The sequence below is a fragment of the Sorex fumeus genome, unplaced genomic scaffold, assembly GCF_029834395.1.
Source record: "Sorex fumeus unplaced genomic scaffold, SorFum_2.1 ptg000030l, whole genome shotgun sequence".
NCBI lineage: Eukaryota > Metazoa > Chordata > Mammalia > Eulipotyphla > Soricidae > Sorex > Sorex fumeus.
In genome coordinates this window covers 9,927,015-9,945,845 of record NW_026606087.1, presented here as the reverse complement: position 1 = coordinate 9,945,845, position 18,831 = coordinate 9,927,015, and the positions used below count along the sequence as shown (strand labels likewise).

Genomic DNA, 18,831 nt, shown 5'->3' with positions numbered 1-18,831 from the left:
TCTGGTCCATCCTGGTCTGTCTTTTGTCTCCTTGGAGTCATGCTGACCCGTGCTTAAAAGGTAAAGGTAAAGGCCCTCCCGTTGTTCGTCGATTTGCTCGAGCGGGCCCAGTAACGTCTCCAATGGAGACTTTGTTGTTACTGTGTCTGGCATATCGAATACTCTCGGTAGCTTGCCGGGCTCTCCGAGAGGGGCGGAGGAATCGAACTCGGGTCAGCCATGTTGGCCGCTTGTAAGGCAGACGCCCTACCCGCTGTGCTATCGCTCCAGCCCGACCCGTGCTTAGGGGTCAGTTTTATAAAGGTCTCAAAGATTATCCCACCGGGCTGCTTGGCTGTTCCATGCTGAGGCTCCCTGAATAGTGGCCACTAGAGGGCCCTCCTGCATTACTGGCTGTCGTTCATGTTTGTTTCTGGGCCATTTTCCTGAGGCCTGGTGCAGAAAAGTACCCTTTGCTGCAGAGCGGCCTGGTTGGTGCCCAGTGAGTGACCAAAACTTCTGAAAATGAAAGTGCTCTTCTTTCTTTTGAGTCACAGAGGGATGAGGCTGTATCTTCATCCTCTAGCCTAATATCACTCTAGTAAAGCACATTATTTCAGAATGTAGTTGGAAAAGGGGTTGGAGCGATAGCACAGCAGGTAGGGCATTTGCCTTGCACATGGCTGACCTGGGTTCAGTTCCCAGCATCCCATGTGGTCCCCCGAGCACTACCAGGAGTAATTCTTGAATGCATGAGCCAGGAGTAACCCTTGTGCAATGCTGGGTGTGACTCAAAAAGAAAAAAAAATTTATATATATATATATATATATATATACATATATTTAGGAGCAATTTTACTTGTAAACCTCCTAGGGCGTATTCTTCCAATCAGATTATAATCTATAAACCCCCTCTAAAACAAAAATCAGGCCAAAGCAATAGTACAGTGTATAAGTTGCTTGTCTTGCCTGCAGTCAACCTAGATTTGATCCCTAACACCCCATATCATAGCCTCAGCCCACAGTAATGATCAATGAGTGCAGAGACAGCCTGAGTACAACCCAGTGTGGCCCCAAAACTAAAACTCATACACCTACAACTCCAGGGGAACACCTTATCCCAAGGCCAGAGAGAAAGCTCAACCAGTTGAGGACATGCTTTACACACAGGAGACCCAGGTTTGGTCTCTGGAACCACAAGGTCCCCAAGGAGGACCACCAGGAGTGACCCCTAAGCACAATCTGATGTGGCTCAAAAAAAAAAAAAAAAGAAACACTCTTGATCCCCAAGCTAATATATAGGCCCTGACGACCAGAGCTGGTAGACAGTCCGGGAGCCTTATAAAAGACTCTGGTTCTCAGGGCTGGAACGATAGCACAGCAGGTAGGGCATTTGCCTTGCACGCGGCTGACCTGGATTCGATCCTCAGCATCCCATATGGTCCCCTAAGCACTGCCAGGAGTAATTTCTGAGTGCATGAGCTAGGAGTAACTCCTGTGCATCGCCAGGTGTGACCCCAAAAGAAAAGTAAAAAAAACTGATTCTCCCTGCACTGCACTAAAAGTATGGGCAAGTGAGCCTCAACACACTATAGGTTTCAACCAGGAGATTGTACAGGGCAGGATCATGGGGAAAAGTCCCGTGTAAGACTGCTCAGCTGATTGGAGGTGGAAGAGATGGATTAGCTGGGAATTCAAATCTCCACATTTAGACCTAAAAGTTCCACTGGAGAGGGGACATGCTTAGTTTACATCTCCCAAAATCATTACATGATAAGGATCTCAGATGGTGATGGTTTATGTAGAAGGGAATTCCCAGTCTCGAGAGTTGCCATAAAAATACTACCATCATGGTTTTTTGGTAACCAAAATGTACCTCATATTTCTAGAGGTAGTTCTGGAGGCATAAGCCCACAGCCAAGCTGCATGCAGGCCTGGGCTCCCTCCCAAGTCTCTAGAAGGGTCCTCTGTTGTTTCTTCCAGAATCTGATGAGCCAAATAGTCCCTGACTCGAAGCTCTATCACCGTAATCTCCATCCTTGGCAGCATAAAATTTTCTCATGTGTCTGTGCCTAGTCTCTCTGACATGAAAACAGGAATCATCATGGATTTGGCTTCACTAATGATCTAACTTGATTATACCTGCAAGGTGTATTTGAGCAGGAGCCAGAGAGAGAATACAGGGCTAAGGCACTTGCTTTGCCCAGGCTGAGATCTGGTCCCCAGTTCAAGCACTGCATATGGTCTCCTTATGACTGCCACAGTCATTCCTGAGCCCAGACCTAAGAGCAGGCTTGGGAGAGAAGATGGGTTAGATGGTCCCGAAGTGACAGTACACTGGATGGAACACCTACCTTGCACGTGGCCAACCAGTATTTGATCCCCAGCATCCCACATGGTCCCCCAAGCACTACCAGCAGTGATTTTTAAGTGCAGAACTAGGAGTAACCCCTGAGCATTGCTGGGTATGCCCCTCCACCCCCCCCCCCCAAAAAAAGGATAGGGTAGCACTGGGAACAGCAGTTGGAAGATTGAAGGTAAAGGCCAGAGAGCGAGTACAGCACTTGTTTGCATGTGGCCTACCATCCTCGTACCACATATGTTCCCCTGAGCGCCACCAGAAGTCATCCCTGAGCATGCAGCCAGAGAGGAAGCCCTGAGCAGGTGGCCCAAAAGCTAAAAGAACCAGCCAGCCAGCCAAAGGTAAATCTATGGGTAAAAGCATGGTGCTTGGTCCTAACCAGCACCACTTTTTTTTCCACTTTCACTTTGGAGTCTATGAAACTTCTCTTTGTCTAGAGAAGTTTTCCTTCCATTTTCATTACAGCAGAGGGTTTTTTCTACCAGCATTGATTATCCAGAAACTTATACTCCCAGTTCTTGCTCTTCATTATTGTGGAGCCTGGGTCCTAGGTCTTATGTTGGAATTCACCCAGAAATAATGCTGGAGAGATTGGCCTTGCATTACTGAGGGATTTCATTGTGCTGTAGGATAATCAGAATGCAAGTTCAGGGACCACTGGCCACTCAGAGAACTCCAAGCCTTATAAATTTACATATTCTTTAAAATGCAAATCTCCCTGTAGGAGAGATCCTACAGGGGTTAAGGAGCTTGCCTTGCATGCAGCAGACCCTAGTTAGACCCTGCCCTGAACTACATACAGTACCCCAAGCAATGCCAGGAGTGACTCCTGAAACCCTGAGTGTATTGCCAGGTGTGGCCCAAACAAAAACCATAGGAAACAAAATGCAAATCCTAGGAGGGAGGTTGGGTCCAGGGCCTCACCCTTGGAAGCATGTGCTGCAGTTCAGTACTGAGCCACATCATTCTTTTGGGCCAGTCTACTGTGCTTTTCTGAAGTATCTGAGGATTTCCAGGAAGGACCTTTATTCTCCTGGTCTCTCTTGCTTTTGCCTTCCTGTGTAGGCGGAATTCTGTCTCTGAGTTTCTTGGCCTGCTGGCCTTCGTTCTGCTCCCCATTCTGCTCCTTGTGAATAGTGTCTACCTCCTGTTTCCCAGACATGAAACTGCAAAGTGTCTGTGCACACATATCAAGGCTAGGGAACAATAGAGCCGCACAGAGCAGGAGCTAAATTAAAATAGCCCAATTAGGGGGCTGGAGTGTTAGTACAGCGGGTAGGGCATTTCCCTTGCATGAGGCCGACCCGGGTTCAATTCCCAGCATCCCATATGGTTCCCCGAGCACCACCAGGAGTGATTCCTGAGTGCAGTAACCCCTGAGTATCACTGGGTGTGACCCAAAAAGAAAAAAAAAATCCCAGTTAGGACCTCGGGGAAAGCTCCGAGACAGAGCACCTGCCTGCAGGTGTGAGGCCACAAGTCTCAGTCCCCACCTATGCCCAACGCCATCCCAGCAGCATGGTCTTTGGGATTCCTGGGGACATCACAATGTACGATTTTCAGTAGGCCACAACCCACTGTGTGCCAGCAGTATAACCCAGTGCAGGACCCACACCTGGCACCTGAGCAGAAATGTACACGAGCACCACCCCGAAAACAAATGGTGACCCCGGTCATCAGCACAGCGACAAGCCCCCTCCCAAGGAATGCAGGCCCTGCTCCTGACCTGAGAAAGGGCCAGGCCACCATTCAGTGGCTTTCATGGACATCTCTGTGTGTCAGATGCTCCCAGCTGTCTGGGGCATGTCAGGCACCCAGGACACCTCACCTTGGGCTTCTTATTTGAACTTTTTAGGGTGTCAGAATTTGAAGATGGAGGTCTGGAGCCCAGCATTCCTGCTATTAGCTGTTCCAGCTATGGAACTCCTGTGTTTGCTAAGGCCTGGTTTGCTGGGGAGCAAGGGTGTTTGCCTTCACCAGCCTCTCCAAGGCAAGCCCAGGGGAGGGGTGCTGTTGGCAGCAACGGCAAGGCCAGTCTCCCAGGGCTTCTGTGCTGATACAAGTTGGAGGAACGTGATGTTGCAGGCACGGACCTCTCCTATTGAGGACCCTATTGCCCTTCCAGCTCTTTGGCGAAAGGACATTTTTGGACGTTCATTGTATAGCATTTGGGTCAGGAGCAGTGGCTAGTTCCCAAACTCCACTCAGGGAACCCATAGACAGCAAATTTTTGGAGTCACCTATTCACAGCCAGTTGGTTCTGGAGTCACAGTTCACTCTTTGTGGCCCTGGGGTGGCAAGTGTCAAGGTCCAGTAGCAGTCCAGTCTGCAAACTGCTGGAGCAGGCACTTGGCTGGGACAGGTTCACTTGGAGAGGTTATGCTGGTTACTGCACTGCAAAGGGTGGCAAACTCCTTACCCCCAGGGACTGTGAGGGAGGTTCCAGGTGCCCACTGCTGGTGCCCAAGGCCTGCGGGAAAGCACGGGCTGCCATGGCACAGACACTTTGGCTCTGCCTGCCAAACTAAAGGCAGATCTTGTGGCCAGACTGTCTTGTCAAGAGTCAGAAGGACAGGGGCAGACATAGAATGATTACACTCATTTGTGGAATATAAAAACACGTATGAGACTATTATCCATGGACAATAGAAATGAGGGACAGGAGGACTGGCCCACAGTTGGAAGCTTGTCACAAGGGGGAAGGGAGCGGGCAGTTAGGATGAAAGGACCACAAGGATAATGACAGTTGGAAATGATCACACTGGACAAGAATTGAGTGCTAAAAGTAGGTAAAAGGACATACATGATAACCTTTACAGTACCTGTACTGCAAACCACAATGACCAAAAGAAAAGAGAAGAAAAGTGTCAGCTGTAGAGGCAGACTGGGGTTGGGGGTGGGGGGTGGAAGGAGGGAAATTGGGGGCATTGGTCGTGGGAAATGTACACTAGTGAAGGGATGGGTGTTGGAACATTGTATTACTGAAAGCCAATCATGGACAACTTTGTAACTTTATCTCACAGTGATTTTTTAATAAAAAAAATTTACAGACAGAAGCTTGATCTATTAAATCTCTCTCTCTCTCTCTCTCTCTCTCTCTCTCTCTCTCTCTCTCTCTCTCTCTCCCCCCCCCCTTCCTCCCTCCCTCTTTCCCTCCCTCTCTCAATTTGGGGACATACCCCCCCCCACACACACACAGGGCTCAGGGCTAACTGCTGACCCTGCACTCAGGGATGACTCCTGGTGGTGCTGTGGAACCATTTCTGGTGCCAGGAATGGATTCCGAGTGAGCTACATGCAAAACAAGCGCCCTACCCACTGCGCTATCTCTGCAGTCTAAATACACCAATTTTTTTTTTCCTTTTTGGGTCACACCCAGTGATGCTCAGGGAATACTCCTGACCTCTGTAATCAGGAACTACTCCTAGCGACGCTTGGGGGACCATATGGGATGCTGGGGATTGAACCTGGGTCAGCTGCGTGAAGGCTAACGCCCTGCCCACTGCACTATCGCTCTGGCCCCTACCCTGATTTTGTAAATGTGGTTCATATAATCAGTGGAAAAAACAAATCAGATTCTGTGCAGAACCAAAGTACGTCTGGGACCTGGATATAGCGGGTGCATCTGCCAGCTGCGAATCCCAAGACTCGGGTTAACCTGCAATCTAGGTGCAAGAGTTGGCCTTAATCCCTGGATTACCACTAAGGAGCGCTCCTCCACCCGGGCCTGATCTCAGCAATATTGGCACAGACTTCTTACAACTGAAAGGTTCTTAGGCTCCCATGACCTCTGCAAGAAGATTACACCTGTAAATCCGCACCGCCAACAGGCCCGATGGGGGAGGGGAAGGGAGCGAGGGGCAAGGTTCTGACACCCTTCCGGACCCTGTTCCCCACAACCTGGCCTCTGGAACCGGGTCCTCTCCATGTAGTCCTTTCTGGACCCTCCGCCTCCAACTGTGCTCAGCTAGGTGTAGACCCCAAAGCCACCCCCACCCCCACCTCCCCACCAACCCCAGGGTTGTAATGAAGGAAAAGCACAAAGGAACAAGAAGTGAAAGCGTTTAGAAACTCTCCTCTGGGGCAGGAGACAGTAGAGGGACAGGATCCGGGTTCGATCCCAGGCACCCCCTGTGGTTGGTCCCCCCCAGGCCCGCCAGGAGTAGTCACTGGGCACAGAGCCAAGAGTAAACCCTGAGTACCGCCTGTGAGGCCCAAAAGGTACAAGAAGAAAAAGAGAAAGAAATAGAGTTGCAAGCAACCCCCGAAGGGGACACCAGGCTGAATCGCATAAACGCAGAGCGGGAACAGGCAGCGGTGGGGCCCGGAGAGCAGAGGCTGACACTTGACAGCGGAGCAGAGTGGAATGCCCGCGGTCAAGTAAGGACTTGCATGCAGGCGGGAAAGGAACGGGGAGATGCAGCCGGCCCTTTCCGAGGAGGTGGGCAGCTGATGATCGGAGCGTGGACAGCAGAACAGAGGCCACTGGTGCAGGACCCGAGTGCGTGGAGGCGTGTTCGGCCACTCCGCCCCTCCACTCCCCTCCCCCCGCAAGCGAGCGGCCCGGGGACTGAGCGAATCCCAGGAACGTTTAAAAGCGGCGGCGCCCGGGGTGACGCCGGAAAAGCCTGAGCGGTTGCCATGGCGACGGGGAGCGCACCTCGGAAATAAATAAATAAGCGGCCGGGGCTGCGGTCGCCGCGCCCCCGCGGGACTGGAGCGCCGGGGAGGGGGCCCCGCGGGCCCGGGTCCCCGCAGCCCGCGCGTCCGCGCTATTGGCAGAGCCGCGGGCGGGGGAGGGTCCCCCCTCCGGGGGGGCGAATGGTACAGTCCTCCGCCCGCGCCCCGCCGCCCGCCGAGCCCCGAGCCGAGCGGGGAGGCGGCGATGGAGGGCGTCAGCAGCCACCGCACCCTGTCCTACAGCCGCTGGAGCTACGACAGGTAGGGCGGCCGCCCGCGGGGGGCTGCGGGGCGCCCACGGGGAGCGCGGACGGCGCCGGCGAGCAGAGGCCGGGACGGAGCCCAGCGGCGGGGGTCCTGGCGTCCAGATCCCCCCCCCACCACCATCCCTCCGGGCGCCGGGCGGTGCGGCTGGGCTCCGGGTCCGAGCGATGGAGCGGGCTGGGGCGGCGGGGCGGGGCGCGCCGCGGTGGGTGGGGCGCGGGAGGGCGTCCCGTGCGCGCTGCGCCCCGACCCGGGCTGCGCCCCTCCGGGCCTCCGAGGAGATGGCTTGGGGGTCGAGGGGAGGCGCGAGGGGCGAGAGGCAGCTCCCGGCCAGCAACCCGGCGCGCTCGCGGCCGGCGCCGGCACTTTGTGGCCCGAGGTGCCCGCACCGAGAGGGTTGCCAGGCTCCGGGCGCCCAAGGGGGGGATGCGGAGCGGGCTGCGGGCGTGGGCGGCTTGGAGCCGCGCTCCCCACGCGCTCGTCCTGCAGGAAGGAATCATCCTTCCCGGCGAAAGGAGCGCAACTAAGAACCAGTTGGAATGAGTTGGTCGTGAAACTCAATTTATTTTGAGATCATGCCCTTTCAGAGACAGGAGAGAGAGTTTTCATGGACAGCCCCCTTCTTTTGGACCTGGAGTCATGATGATAGTAGGTTTGGGTTGTTTGGAATATTTTCTTTTTTCTTTTCCCTCTTTTCTTTTCCTCCGCCCCCCTCCCCCAGTTTCCAGCGCCTTGTGGAGCTCAGAAATCTAAAGTGTTCACATCCTGGCCCTAATTGTTGAGAACTGGCAGGGAAACTTCATTAGCCCTCACTTGCTCTCTTCCTTGCCCATGGCCTTCTTTTCATGCTGTCCAAACCCTTCCTACCTTTGTGATGGTCCTGCTTTCCCAGATTCGGGGCACTGGCCGCCTCCTGCCCCAGCCTGATTCCCTAAGGACCGCTCCTCGCCCCACGCGGTCCCCCGTGGCCTCCGGGCCGCTGACTCTCTTGCCCCATCTCGCCTCCAGCCTCCACCCTGGCCTCCTGAGACCCGCACCCAGCGCGGTCTCCCTGCTGGAGGGGACTGCGCAACAGGTTCTTCTCATCCTCTGCTGTCACAGCCTTTGTCCAAATTGGTTTGTCCGAATTGGTAGATTCGAACTTCATCAAACCCTCCTGGCCCAGCCCTGGGCATCTGCTTGCTGGCCATCTCGTGGTTCCCGTGAACTTGCCCTCTGGAAAGGAACTCTCGGGAGAGGAACTCCAGAACCAGGGCAGTATTTCAGTCAGAATAACCAAACATCGAAACCTCTATTCAGATCTCAAATCACACGCTCGTTCGCTCCATCCGGAAGGAATCCTACTGAATGCAAACTCTGCCCAGCTCTGGCAATAGGAAACAAAAAGACTTTATTACTGTCCCTTGACCCCAGTGAGCTCATTGTCTAGATTCTAGAAGAATCGAAGGATGGCATCCACCATGGGTCTAATAAGTACATATGTTGGGGAAAGTTTTTAATTCATGATTCTGTATGGTGAGGCAGCAGAGCTAGTCCAGTGGGAAATGCATTCATTTGCCTTGCATGCTGTGGCCCAAATTCCATTTTTGGACCCCACTAGACATGATTCCTGAGAACAGTACCGGGAGTAAGCCCTGAATACTGCCCTCCCCCAATCTATATGGTTATAACTCAGTTTTTCTTGGCCTTCACAATAGTGAGCAGGGGGTAGGGTCCACTCCCAGTGAGGGAGCAGACCCAGTGGTTGGGGGGCGGGGGTGCCTGGCCTGGCATTGCTAGGGGACCACCAGGGCCATCCCAGTACTACTGGGGGCCTGACAGGGCCATGCCAATGTTCTGTCTCCCTATCCTATATTAACTAAGCTTTTTTTTTTTTGAGGAGGGGGTGGGTGTCACACTTGTCAGGGTTTAGGGCTTACTCCTGGCTGTGCTCAGGTGGTGGGCAGTGGGGGCCAGATGGGATGCCAGGGATCAAACCCAGGTGGGATATACGCAGGGAAAGGCCAAAAAAAAAAAAAACCTGCACAACTTTGGAATTAGACAACGTGGATTCAAACACTGTCGTTATGTAGCTAACCTTGAACAAATTCCCTTCCTTTTCAAGGCTTTGGGTTTTTTCACCAGTAAAATGAGGAAATATTATGAGTATAAGATTAGGCAATACATAGAAAGGGCTTAACAGTCGTCCTGAGACATCATTTAAAAGGTGGCTTTACTGATGTTTTCAAATAAATATTGCAAATGTGTCTGCAAGAAAAGACATTTCCTGGGGTTCTAGCCTCAGAATTTTTTGCTTCTTACCTCTGCAACCTCAGCGCCTGGGGATCTGTGTGACGGAAACCGTTTCCCTGGCCCCTTTCCAAACTGAGTCAGAATCTCCAGGTGTGGAACCTTGGAATCACTTACTATGATTTTATTCTCTCCTCGGGAAGTTGGGGGCTCTTTCTGGGACATACCTGAGAGCTCTTGGGGACTGCTCCTGACTTGGTGCTCCTGAGTCTCTCTCAGCATTTCTCAAGGGACCACGCAGTGCCAGGGGCTGAGACCCCGGCCTCTTGTTGGCAAGGCATGCGCTGAGTCCGTTAAGCTTTCTCCCATATCTGGCACCACTATTTGTGTCATATTTCCCAGATGATTCAGATACATCTGATTTAGTGGCCCTCCAGGTCCATTCCCACCACCTCCATCTTCTAGTTACTACTTAGTTTTTTTTTTCTTTTTGGGTCACACCCAGCAATGCACAGGGGTTACTCCTGACTCATGCACTCAGGAATTACTCCTGGCGGTGCTTGGGGGACCATATGGGATGCTGGGAATCAAACCCGGGTCGGCCATGTGCAAGGCAAATGCCCTACCCGCTGTGCTGTCACTCCAGCCCCACTAGTTTTTTTAAACGTTAAGTATTAATTTTTAAAATTACAGTCTTCAGCAGGAACCTGTTAGAATTCAGACAAGCATGTAGTACACAGATATTAAAAGTCAAATTCTGTGATTCCGTTGCCCCTGTGTTGACCCTTACTCTCTAGAAATGAACTTCTGTTCATCCTCCCTTTCCAGCCCTCTCTGGCTTCTGTCCCCACCATTTCTTTTGGGGGAGAGATGAGGTGGAAAGGGGATTGAGCCACACCTATCTGTGCTCAGGGGCTACTCTTCGCAATGTTTGGAAGGCCCTCCCTCTTGCACCCCCCTCCTTGCCCCCCTCCCTCACACACAGTACACCTCTTTGAGTCAGAAACCTGTGGAACATAGTGGGTTCATATATCCCGCTTCCCTCTTGCTTCAGGCTGTGTATGTATCATTTAACTATTGCAATATAGCAACAATAACAACAAAATGTGTACTAAGCGAACACTCAGGGCTGAACTAAAGAACCATTTAGTCAGCTCCTGGTTCTGAGGTCTGGGCTTTCTTCCTGCTTGGCAGGGAAGGTTTTGGGGGGGGGGGGGGTGCTGGGCTCAGTTTTGCTCAGCTGACACTGTAGCTCTGCTGGGAAGACAGCACAGCTGGGACCTCTCCCCATGGGCCCTCTCATCGCCCAGCTGACGGGCTCAGCTTTGCTGTATTCCCAGGGGAGAGAATAAAAGCGACTAGACCTCTGGATACCACATCCCCCCAGGCTGAGGGCGCGACACCCTTCATGGCAGAGTTCAGCACTGCCCAGACTGACTGGGCAAGTACTCCCAGCTGTGGTGCTCGTGGATTCCTGGGTCTCAGGTGGCAGTGCTAGGGGGCCTCATGGTATGCCAAAGCTTGAATTGAGAGCCTTGCACCTCTGCACCCACATGAGTGATCTTGCCAGCTCCCACAAGACCTCTTGAGACCTAGGTTTGAAATGTGTAGAATGTCACTCTGCCCACATGGTGTTTGTCACAAGTAAGTCAAAATGGTCATTGACATTGAGGGGTAGGAAAATGAGCCTTTCTTTTGTGGACATTGGGGGTCCCCCATAAGGGGGTCTGGGAACCACCCCCAGCTATTTTTGGCCAACTGGACCAAGTATCCCAAGCAAGGGCCCAAGGTGCTCAGGCCCTGCTAGCCTTCCCAGAGCCTCCAGGCCGACACCCTGTGATATTTGGGGGACCATGTGTGTTAGGGACTGAACTGGGGCTACGGACACACAAAATCATGCGCTTAACCCCTGTACTTTCTTTTCCACCCCAGCCTCATTTCTTTTTTTTAATTGTATTGAATCACCGTGAGATACAGTTACGAAGCTTTCATGTTTGAGATTCATCCATACAATGAATGAACACCCATCCTCCACCAGTGCACATTCTCCACCACCAGTGTCCCCAGTATCCTCCCTTACCCTCCCTCCCAGTACTCACCCTGCCTCTATGGCAGACAATTTCCCCAAAACTCTCTCTCTACTTTCGGGCATTATGTTTTGCCCGAATTTCCCCACGACCATTCAAGCCTGCCTGCCAGGGGCAGACGCTAGATCATTTATTTTCCATTGCTCATTTTGACTATCGTGAGAGTTCGCGCGGCTGCGAAACGGCAGCACTTCTGGGATCCTAGATTGTAGATGTTTGAGTTCCAGAGACATATCTGTAGGGCACTAATCCATTTTGGGATTCAGTTGGGAGGCTCTGGACCAGGGCTGTTGGTGCGCCAAGATGGCACCCGGTGGAAGCTTGTGGGCATGACAGCTAGGCCATGGGGCCGACAGAGGCTGGAGGGACAGCCCGGCACCCCCGCTGCCATGCGGCCTGGAGATTTAGTCCTGGATCCCGCATACCTGGGTCTTGCTTGTGGAATCTCTTGGTCTCCGGGATTCCATCTGGAGTAGGTGGGGAGGCTGCACCTGCTTCATCTGTGGTGCCCCAGTGAAATTGGGGCCCAGAGGGATCTCCAGTGCTGTGGTGCCACCTGGGGCCAGTTGCTGTGTCTCCGGGCCAGGGCTGTTGGTGTGCCAAGATCCCAGCCTCATTTTGTGAAGTGGAAACCTGCAAAGAATTTATGACCATTTTACAGGTGATCACAATATGCTGCCTACATCTTAAAAATCCCTAACTCCTTCTGGTCCCCGCTGACCAAGAATGAGTACAGGGCACTCGTGGCTTCTTTGCTCCGTTCGATTCTTAGTTGTCAGCCTGGTCTCCGGCATCAGCCCAGAGCTTTTGACTGGAAATTGGTATCTTCGACTCCAGTCTTGTTGAGTCTCCCGCTTCATCTCTAAGTGCCTGTGTCTTTTTCCATCAAGAGAATCCACCAAAGCATCTTGACCACGACCGAATTCGGATCCCTTCATTGATAACGACAGCAGCTAAGTGAACTCCTCAAAGCTTTGACAGTGTTCCTGGACTTTGCCAGTTCAGTCATGCCATCCATCTATGTGGAACCCTGCCACAGTTGTGAGCATAAAATGAAACAGGTGGGGGATTGGAGAAACTATGAGTACGGCTCTTGCCTTGCACGTGGCCGACCGACCTGGGTTCAATTCCAGCATCCCATGTGGTCCCCCCAAGCATTGCCAGAAGTGGTTCCTGATTGAACAGGAAGGAGTAAACCCTAAACATCACAGGGCCTGACTCTACAACAAACAAACAAACAAAAAGTATGAAACTATGTACATAGAAGGACTAGAACAAAGGGGCCATAGAGATAGTACAGTGGGTAGGGTAATTGCCTTGCACCCAGCTAACACGGTTCAATTCCTGGAACTCTGTAGGGTCCTTAGAGCCTACCAGGAGTGATCCCTGTGAGCAGGGCCAGGAGTAAGCTCTGAGCACCATTGGGTGTGGCCCAAAAAAAAAACAAAAAAAGAAAGGAAAAAAAAATATATATATATAAGAACTACATAAAGTTCCCTACACTTTAGCGCTTGATTAGCCATCTAGTCTCCACTCAAGCTCCACTTATTATTCTCCAGGGTTTCAAAGCCCTAGCAACTGGTTGATCTGACACTCTTCACTTACTCTGGGCCTTCCAGAGCCTTCTTTCTTCGCATGAGACATGGCCAGGTGTTCAGTCTTGGAGCCGTTCCATCTCTGGTAACATGTACACCCACACCCCTTTCTCTGGCCTCCTACCCTGTGCCCCCACACTTGAGATTGTCCAGTACTTCGTGCATTTGATCCGGGCCGAACTGCTGCCTTCTGCTCTCCCATCTCTCCTTCTCAGCCCAGACCACATGACTGACCAAATCACTCATTACCATCACCCAGTGTGTCCTTGAGTGAGCTCACCACAAACCCAACCCTACAGAGACCAGTGCTATCTACCTACCTGCCTACTTCCCGTGGCACTAGGACACTGCCACAGAAACCACACAGCTTTGAACTTGCACAGACTCCTCTACACCATCTGTTTTTTCTTTTTCCTTCTTTTAAAATTGAATCGCCATGAGATACAGTTACAAAGCTTTCATGTTTGAGTTTCCGTCATACAATGATTGAACACCCATCTTTCCGCCAGTGCACACTTTTCACCACCAGCATCCCCAGTGCCCCTCCCCACCTCCCGCCCCTCCCCCTGCCTTTATGGCAGACAATTTTCCTCTTACTCTCACTCTGCTTTTGGGCATTACCATCTCCGTTTTCTTCCCTTCCTGTCCCCCTTCCCTTCATGGCTGTTGTGATGTCTTTGCTCAGACACCTGGCTCTGGTGCTCATACTATGTGTTTTCAGCTGTGGTGCTCTCTGGGGCTCACACACAGTGATGTGACTCGCACACTCATCCCAGTGCTCACCAGCGTGTACTCCTTTAGTTACATCCTCTTTGTTTGCTTTTTTTCTTTTTGCTGTTTTTTTTTCTACTGAGGTTCTATGATTTATTATAGTTAATGATAGTTTTCTGTATGCATAATTTCAACACCACACTCATTCCGGTGTACCCACCTCCCTCCCCCAAGAACCCCAGTACTCCTCTCTTTTATTCCCCCCAACAAACTCAGTTGTGGGGATCAGTTCTTCTGTTACATTGCCTTTGGCTCCTTGTTGCCTCCTTACTGTGTATCATTATGCCCCATACATTGTACTAGACCGTTCTGTATCTATCCCTTTCCTTATGACTGACTTCACTCAGCATAATGTCCTCGAGTACCATCTATATCACAGCAATTGGATGATTTGGTTCTTTTTTAGAGGTGCATAGTATTCCGTTGTATAAATATTCCACAACTTCTTGATCCATTCATTTGTATTTGGGTTGTCTTCATATCATGGCTTTTGTACTAGGTGTTGTGATGATCTTAGGTTGCAATTCAATACTTTCAAATTACTGTTTTTGTGCTTAGGGGATGGATGCCACGAAGTGCTCTCACAGGCTGATATGGTAGTTCTATTCTTATGTTTTTTAGAGATCACCATATTGCTTTCCATAGAGATTACGAGAATACCTTCCCACCAACAATAGATGAGGGTTTTCTCTTCTTCGGTGTGTGTGTGGGGGTGGGGGTGGGGGCATACCTGCCAGTACTAGTGATGACAATCACATGGCATCAGGGATTAAAGCCAGGACTCCTGCATGAGATGAATCTAGCCCTTTGATTCATCTCACCAGCCAGGGGGTGAACTGTCTTAGTTCAGTCACACAACTTATGGTTAGGGGGCTCAGGCCATAATGATGTACATGTGAGCACAGGCCATGGAGCTCATATCACTTTAGTTGCAGTGCACATACACTTTTTGTGATACTTGTACACGTGTGGCTATGGTATGGCCAGAAATTTGCAACAGGGAATTATAGAGAACATAACAGCCAGGGATCGGAGTGATAGCACAGTGGGTAGAGCGTTTGCCTTGCACACGGCCAACCTAGATTCAATCCCCAGCATACCAAATGGTCCCACAAGCACTGCCATGAGTCATTTGTGAGTACAGAACCAGAAGTAACCTCTGAGCATTGCTAGGTGTGACCTAAAAAGAAAAAAAAAAACCATAACAGCCAGACTTTAACAAGAAAGCTGCCGTGAAGTGCTCAGCTCATGTAGGGCACCAGGGAATTGAACTCATGACCACGTCCCTGCCTGACAGTCTCTCAATTCCCTGTGCTATTCCTCTGCGAACCAATTCTCATTTTGATTGCTTGTCCATCGTTATTTTCACACTCACTCCAAAACTTTATCACTCTCAGAAGCCCTCTCTTCCTGGCCATCAGTATCTCATAGGCAAATGACAAGGCCTTCTGCTCTTTTGAATGGAGTGGATCCTATAAGGCATGATGTCCCATAACTTTATTGCTCAGCTTCGCTTTTTGTTTCCAGTTCTTTACTGTCAGTAACAATTCCATGATAATGCAGACTTGTATACATAACTTTCATCCCTCCCCCACCCCCGGGTCTGATGACTTGATTACAGTAATCCCCTTGAAGAGGGGCTGCTAGTTTTAGATTTAGGTATTGTCGCCCGACTGTCCTCCAGCAGGAGTATGCTGAGACCAGAGAGGTTCCTCAATGCTGTGAGTGCATATAGGAATCCCAGGTTCCAGGCCCATCCCCCTATGGTCCCTTGGGCACCACCAGGAGCAACCTCTGAGCTAGATATAGTCCCTGAGCACCACTTGGATGTGGCATAAAAACAAAACAAATGAAACAACCACAACCAAAACTAACACGCACAAAAACCAGAATGAGTGAATTAATTCCTTCCCCACCATCAGTATTCTGACTGCATTGCTTTATAATTTGTCTGTTACCTTCTAAAGCCTGAGGCAATAGAGCATAACTGCTCAGAACTTGGATTTGTGAGTCAAAGTCAAGCTCAGAGCCCTCAGTTATAGGTTATATGACTTAACACAAGTGGCTTACCTTCTGTCTACAAAAATAGTACTAGCAATAGTACCTGCCTTTTGGGCTGGGGATGTGGCTTAGTGGTAAAGTGTACAAGAGACCTGGATTCAAAGCCTGATACTGGGGCGGAGGGAAAGGGGGAAACAAACCTTCCTCTTATGATGGTCTCTTAATTCAGTATGTATTTATTGAGTTTGGTAATGCTTTAGATGGAGACAGAACAATGAATTAAATAAACCAAGTCCCTGGTTCTGTTGTGGTTCTTACTGTCTGGGGGAGGGACAGACATTTTTAAAAAAGACAGAAACAAAACAAGTAACTCCAGCTTCACATACATGTACACACATATGTATATATCAGTGCTAAGAGACTTATATAGAAAGAAAAATAAAGCAGAGTTAAAAAACAGGAGTCTGGGCTAGAGCGATAGCACAGCAGGTAAGGTGTTTGCCTTGCATGCGGCTAACCCGGGTTTGATTCCTAGCATCCCATATGGTCCCCTGAGCACCGCCAGGAGTAATTCCTGAGTGCAGAGCCAGGAGTAACCTCTGTGCATTGCTGGGTGTGACCCAAAAAGGAAAAAAAAAACAGGAGTCTTACTAAATGGTTCCAAGTGAATATATTGTGGTGATTAGAAAAACTCTTTCTGGTAAGTTACGATTTCTGCAGAGATGTGAAAAAAGTTAGGAAAAAGAAAGGAAGGTAGGAAGTAAAAAATGTAAGAAAGTGAGTCATGGAGCTAATGGGAAGGAATATTCCATAGAAGTGGAACATTTCTTCTATGGAATGTGAAGAGGCCTGGGCTAGAAGTGTGCTTGGTGTGTGAGTGACAACAGCAAGGAGTACTAGTGTGTCCTCCCTCAAGTCCCACCAACCCTCTTCTTCTTAGGGAAATATTAGTATAATTTAATTACGTTTTTTGGATTTTATACAAACAGAACCATTCCATATATATTCCCCCCCCCCACCCCCAACTGGCTTCTTTCGTGCAGCGTAGTTATGTTAATATTATTCCATGTTCTTTGATGAGTCACTGGTTCATTTAATATGAAGTTTCCATCATCTGTTTATCCATTGCAGTCACGGAGGTTGTTTCCACTTTTTGGCTATTACAAACAAAGCCTGGTAACTATTCATGCGCAAGTCTTTGACTGGAGATGTATTTTCATTTCGCTTGGATGATTACTTAGTAGGGCAAGGACTGGGTCAATAAGGAAGACGTACATTTAACTTTTCAAGAAACTGCAGCTTTTCTAGTCGCTTGGAATTAAATGGAGAGTGCCATAAGTTAAATGAGAACTTCGGGAGAGTTCCAGTTCCTCCACATCCTTGTTATAACTCTGCATTGTCAGTCTTTTCCATTTCAGCCATTCTACTAGGTCAGGGGAGCGTTGTAGTGATTTTGTCCCTTCCCTTCCCTTCCCTTCCCTTCCCTTCCCTTCCCTTCCCTTCCCCTCCCCTCCCCTCCCCTCCCCTCCCCTCCCCTCCCCTTCCCTCTGTGGTATTGTTTTTGTTATGTCCCGGGTCACATAGGCACTTGGTTGTGGTCCCTACAAACTTGGTCTTGGGGATTTCATATCAGGTTGCAGTATCTTCACCTTGGTGTTCACAGGGTCACATGCCTTTCAGTCACAGTGCTTGCACACGTGCTTGCCAGCGTCACATCCTTTAGTTAGGGTCCTCGAACTCCCTGGCTGCAGAATGGCTGGACATTTCTTGTAGCACCAGGGATCTCTGGCACAGAGCTGCTGGGCACAAAGAGGAAAGCTAGCAGGATCGTGCTCAACCCTGGCAGCAGTACGAGGATTGAACCCATGACCTTAGGCTTGCAAGGCAAGTGCTCTAGCCACTGAGCTGTCTCCCACCCCTATTCCTGTGATTTTAATTTTCATTCCTGAAAAATAATATAGCCATCATCCTATGTGCTTATCTGCCATCTACACATCTCCTTTGGGGAAGTGTTATCAGATATTGGGGCTGGAGAGAACATACAGTAGGTGAGGTGCTTTCTTTGCATATGGCTGACCCATATTCAATCCCCAGCATCCCATATGATCCGCCGAGTCCACCAAGAGTGATCCCTGAATATAGAGCCAGGAGGAAGCCCCGAGCGCTGCTGGGTATAGCCAAAACATAAACCTAAGATAATCATATTTAATCACACTAGCTGTGTCTTTATTATTGAGTTTTGAGAGTTCTTTACCTATTCTGGTCTTTTATCCTTTATCAGATATGTGCTGTCCTGTCCTGTCCTCTCATTGTTCATCGATTTGCTCGAGCAGGCCCAGTAACGTCTCCATTGTGAGACTTGTTGTTACTGTGTTTGGCATATCGAATACGTTACGGGTAGCTTGCCAGGCTCTGCCGTGCGGGCGAGATATTCTCCGTAGCTTGCCGCGCTCTTTGAGAAGAGTGAAGGAATTGAACCCGGGTCAGCTGGGTCGGCCGCATGCAAGGCAAACTCCCTACCCACTGTGCTATCACTCCAGCCCATCAGATATGTGACTTGCAAATATTTTTCTCAAATCTGTGACTTCCTTTTTATTCTCTTATGTTTTCAAAAAAAAGTTTTTGGTTTTGGTGTCACTCCCAGAGGTGCTCAGGGTGGCTCTCAGCGGTGCTTGGGACCCCACGCAGTGCTGGGGACCCCATCTTCTGCATGCACAGGCTGGGCTCACCCAATGAGCTGTCTCTCTGGCCCCAGTTCTCTGATGTATTTTGAAGAGCAGACGTTTATCATTTATTTCTTCTTTATTTTTCACCTTCTTCCTTTCTTTTGTTTCCCACCCGCAGTTGCAGGCCAGGCCTCACA

The 18,831-nt window shown here is 50.2% G+C and overlaps 1 protein-coding gene across 3 annotated transcripts in view; it reads left to right on the top strand.

The window, feature by feature from the left end:
• Positions 1-7,031: 7,031 nt before the first annotated feature.
• The window catches only part of TUB (TUB bipartite transcription factor), a 93,894-nt gene continuing 82,094 nt past the window's right edge, over positions 7,032-18,831 (top strand). For 2 of the 3 annotated variants that reach the window (XM_056115987.1, XM_056115985.1), the window contains exon 1: positions 7,034-7,282. In XM_056115987.1, the coding sequence (XP_055971962.1) occupies positions 7,227-7,282 (56 nt within the window). In that variant the 5' untranslated portion in view covers positions 7,034-7,226. Of the gene's footprint in view, positions 7,283-18,831 lie in introns of all 3 variants that reach the window. The other variant, XM_056115988.1, reaches the window with a different exon arrangement.